Source organism: Anneissia japonica, unplaced genomic scaffold, assembly GCF_011630105.1.
Source record: "Anneissia japonica isolate Jap-2015-1 unplaced genomic scaffold, ASM1163010v1 scaffold288021_len37184_cov131, whole genome shotgun sequence".
In the NCBI taxonomy this organism is placed as follows: Eukaryota; Metazoa; Echinodermata; class Crinoidea; order Comatulida; family Comatulidae; genus Anneissia; species Anneissia japonica.
This window is the reverse complement of record NW_022719270.1, coordinates 34,165-38,713: the sequence shown is the minus strand read 5'-3', so window position 1 is coordinate 38,713 and position 4,549 is coordinate 34,165. Positions and strand designations below refer to the sequence as shown.

General features: G+C 33.6%; 1 protein-coding gene across 1 annotated transcript; it reads left to right on the top strand.

Annotated features, from left to right (window-relative positions):
• The first annotated feature begins 1,390 nt into the window (after positions 1-1,390).
• LOC117110878 (melanocortin receptor 4-like) lies at positions 1,391-3,693 on the top strand. Its single transcript, XM_033253710.1, has 3 exons — positions 1,391-1,439; positions 2,688-2,912; positions 3,045-3,693. Exons 1-3 carry the CDS (start codon positions 1,391-1,393, stop codon positions 3,623-3,625), a joined length of 855 nt encoding a protein of 284 aa, XP_033109601.1. The 3' UTR covers positions 3,626-3,693.
• The last annotated feature ends 856 nt before the right edge of the window (positions 3,694-4,549 follow it).

The following is a 4,549-nucleotide window of genomic DNA, read 5'->3' as shown; positions in this document are numbered from 1 at the left end:
ATTTTATGATTTTTGTAATTCTATTTCAAAAATAAGTGAACGCAGTGGCGGAGGTGGCAAAAGACACTCGCTCCCCCTTATTATATCTTCCTAAAAAATCGTGGTCCAATTTTACTATTTTTTAAATCACAGATTTTGTATTGTTCTACGACTTTTTTTGTAATTTTATTAAAAAACAAGTATAGGCATAGGCCTAGGCCTACTACGCTAATTCGCAAAATATGGTAATTCTAGGTTATTTTTAACTACTTGACCGTGATTTTTTTCGGGGGGGGGGGGGAACTGGGGGAGCGACTAATTTTCCCCTAGATACGCCACTGCAGGCAACAACTTTCAAACTAACTAATGAAAAGAGCTCATTTTAACAGCAAGACGAAATCTCAGAGATCCGGTAACGCGGATGAATATTAAACTGCCGTCTGTCTTTCAAAAATATATTTCCCCCGGAACACATAAAAGACCATTATTCGGCTAACTAATACGGTATACTATAATAATAACTACATTTGTCGTTAACGTCTAGCGATAGAGAATTTGAACTGTAAATTTTTAAGAATACGAACGGACGTAATTTTGAAGTTTTAGCTCGAACTACAACTAAAGTTCTTTTCAAGAATACCAGGGTTAATCTTCAAATGTTGCAAAACAAAATGGTTAGATTCATATTAGATAAATATGAATTATATTCTCTAGGACTGCTGAATATTGAAAACCATGTTAAACAACTAGGCCTAAGGCTTAATCATGTAATTAACTTATTATATAGTAGATCAGTTCCGTAGGCCTACTTATATAAACATTTTATCAAAACAAGTAACGTACATGGTCACAACATCCGCATTAGGAACTATAATTTCTACGTGTCAAATGCGAATGTTTTAGTCAAAAGCACGTTTTACTATACAGCTTTTAAAGTTTGGAATCAACTACCAACATCAATTAAAGCCACTTCTATATTGTTATTAATATATTTACAGTAAAGTTAAAAAAAAAAACATATTGTTACTCGTCCCACAAATGACCAATTAAATGTTGTTATTATTATACCTATGGTTAAATAGCATAATTCACCACGTATATATTAGTTACCCGTATTTTATTTGAAATGTAATATAGATTAAAGATGGAAAAATGAATGAAAACAATTAAAAAAAAAGAGTGACAATAAAGGTGGGTGACTCCCACGAAAGACAAAAAAAAAAGAAGCATAATTCACCACAGTGAAGATCCTTTTTGTTTCTGTAACCTTTTTACTGATCAAAGGACCCAATTGGAAATATGTCATTCCTAGATTTTTAGTTGGTTGGATTTTGCAGTTAATTATAAGTAATCATATCCAGTATAATATTTGATGTGTTGTAGTTACGTTGATGTGTTGCCACTTGACGAAATGGAATATGTGCGATTCCTGGGTTTTATAGTCGTTGGCAACTTTGATGGTTAGATGTTGACTTTTGCAGTTAAGCACGAGTTTGTGTTTCATAACAGCATGGAGCTATGAAATCACAATTACCGTTTTTGGTCCGCGCCTACACCTACAAAACAAAACAGGGGTGTCAGCACAAATTGTACATTATTGCCATTACCACATTAGGGCATGTCGCATGAATGGCGCGGTCGTTTAAGGATGTGTTCTAAAGAACATATGGATGTGTTCCAAAGAACATAAGGTTGTGAGTTCGAAACGATCGTCTTGGTATTCCATTTTTTTTTAAATTTTAAGCATTTTAATTTTGTACAAGTGATCATTCTAAATAATTTTTTGTACAAATAAACATTCTAATAATTTAAAAATTACTGTACATTATTGCCACTACCACTAATAGTTCGCGGTCGGTTAAGGATAAGTTCTAAAGAACTGAAGGTCGTGAGTTCCAAACGCGTGTTGGTATTGATTTTTTTTTTTTTTTCAAATTTAAGAATTTATTTTTTCCAATTTGAAGTATTTTAATTTTGTACAAATGATAATTCTAAATTTTTCGTATAAAATAAACATTCTAATTATTTAAAAATGTCTATCTTATTAGCTCTTCCAAAAAACCTAATATAATAACTTGCGCCTGTACCGTATTTAAGCATGGAGGAACGCGCGGACCTGGTGAGCGGACGCTCTTGTTTAGCATACGCTATAGCCTAACATAATTAGATTTATAACAATTACCTTCAACACGTTCTGAAACTCGATTTTAAATGATGACGTCATGGTTACGTTTAGTGGAATATATCTACATAGATTTTACAGGAGTTGTCAATTTGATATTACTTTAGACAGATTTTGATGTACAGTTAACATGAACATGTGTATTAGCCAAATTGACGTAGTATCAATAAGATGACAGGGGCCAACGATATTGACGGCGTCGTTTAAGATGTTAAATTCCTGCCAATATGTGTACATTTTGTTAATGTGTGGCGGAGAGAGTATACAGGGAGATTTATAGCATCCGTCTTTTCGCTTCAACTCTTCGAACTGGTGTTGAATACTTCAACATATCTCTTTACTTATAGGACTATTGTAGAGTATAAACAAAATTAATTGAATTCATGTTTATTAATAACAACTATTTTTTAAACTGTTGTAGCAAAGAAGAATCTTCATTTTCAGTCAGTTTAGGCTCAATATAGAATCGACTTTTTGCAACTCGCTTGCTTTGATTGTTCAAGTAAACAATTATGTATATTCTCAGTACCAATACCGAGTAATCGTCTTGAAGCACATATCATAAAATCATTTGAAGATATGAATATGGAATTTAATAAGTCGGATGCACATAATGAGAGCTCGTTGACAGATTACATTTATGAAATTGTCAATAAGGATGCTTTCTTTCTGTACGCAATACCGACTCTGTACGTATTATGTGCAGTGACAATTCTTGCAAACATATTTGTAATGGTTTTAATTATCGCCAGTAAGAAACTCCGAAAAAAACAAAACGTCTTTATAGGTTTGCTAGCTTTGGCTGACGCTACATATACAATGTGTATATTAATAATTTATGTATCTAGTATGCTAATAAATATTAATGTCTCTTCCGTGATAGTTCCAGTACAGAACGTAGCGATTTTGATATCAATTTGTTCAATTGCTTGTATTGCTATTGATCGCTACATCGCACTTGTGTGGGCACCGATGAGATATCACCTTATTGTCACTCGGAAATCTTGTACAATCGCCGTCCTTGTTGTGATAATAAGTCAGACGAGTGTTGCGCTTTTTCTCTTTCTATACTGTGGGTGGTGCAGCCACGTTATGCTTATAGTTATATCATTGTATATCGCAGTGAACACGACTCTGTATATAACAATTTACAAAAGTATTCATAACTACCGAATGAAAGTCCCTCGGTTGAAACACACATTTAGAGAATCCAAAAGATTGCTGGGAACGTTTAGTATTATTGTTGGAGTGTTAATTTTAACGTGGGGGATGGTCTGCTCTGTCTGTCTTATTCTTTACTATAAAGGGATATTATCAAATACATATACCTATATGTCTATTATTATATATTATTTGTCTTATTGCTTGACAACGATTAACTCTCTTGCTAATCCAATAATTTACTGGTTTCGGCTTACTGAATTTCAAAAGGCAGTTAAAGATACGAGTTGTCTCAAGTGTTAGAGGTACCGTACCTTATGTTGTTCTAGGTTTTAAGCAATATAACCTGACACTTGAACGCATGAGCCTATTCAAACCCATTATTATTATTCTTTATATTTAACTAGATGGTGCGATCGTTTTGCTCGCTTACACTCTAGTTTGTTAAACATTGCGAATAGTTTTGATAAAATAGAACAATTATTTATGACCACTAAAAGCTATGACCACTAAAAGCTGGCCTAATTACAGACGGACGGAAATTTATCACTGGGCCTAGACCCCAACGTTCAGGTTACCGTATTTTTCGATGATAACTCGTGGATAAATGTGGTGGTGAAGGTTAAGCATATGCATGTGTCAATGCTTAACTTTAGTAGATTCTAGATTCTAGAGAATAAATTATATGTTGTTAGTCTCAAAAGTGCTGCTGTTTTTTACTTTATATAACAATTAACTAATACTTTTAGGCACGCTTTGCCTGTTAGATATTTGATGCGTGGTTGCCATGGATTGACAATTTAATAAAGTGTCAGACAGGTTATTGAGTTTTTAAAAGTGCGTACATTATTAGCGTAAGTCACGAACATACTGCATCAGTCACCGTTTCCAACAGCCATTGATGTGGAAGCCCTCGAAATATTGATTCATTTTTGTAAAATCAAATGAAGTAATATTATTTAAGCTAATTTTCAGAATTAACGTTGTCCTTGACTTTTGCAGTTAAATATTTGTTACCTACAGTGCTTCAGCTCAATATCAAATCAACTTTTTTGCGATGGTCAGGAAAGCCTCTGCACAGTCATTCTTTTTGTCCGCTTTATTGAATTTTCAGCCATCACAACATTTTAAGCCCAAGACAAAACAATGGAATCCACCGTTATGGAAGTACAAACTGAGTGTTCGTTGTTAGACAAAGTGTCTGAAGTTTTCAATACGGAACCTTTC

Excerpts from the sequence above, each read along its gene's own strand:
- LOC117110878 (XM_033253710.1), top strand. The coding sequence starts at position 1,391 with ATGGAATATGTGCGATTCCTGGGTTTTATAGTCGTTGGCAACTTTGAT. Across the intron at positions 1,440-2,687 it reads AGTCGTTGGCAACTTTGATG|TACCAATACCGAGTAATCGT; the intron begins GTTAGATGTTGA and ends GTATATTCTCAG. Across the intron at positions 2,913-3,044 it reads AATGGTTTTAATTATCGCCA|TTCCAGTACAGAACGTAGCG; the intron begins GTAAGAAACTCC and ends CTTCCGTGATAG.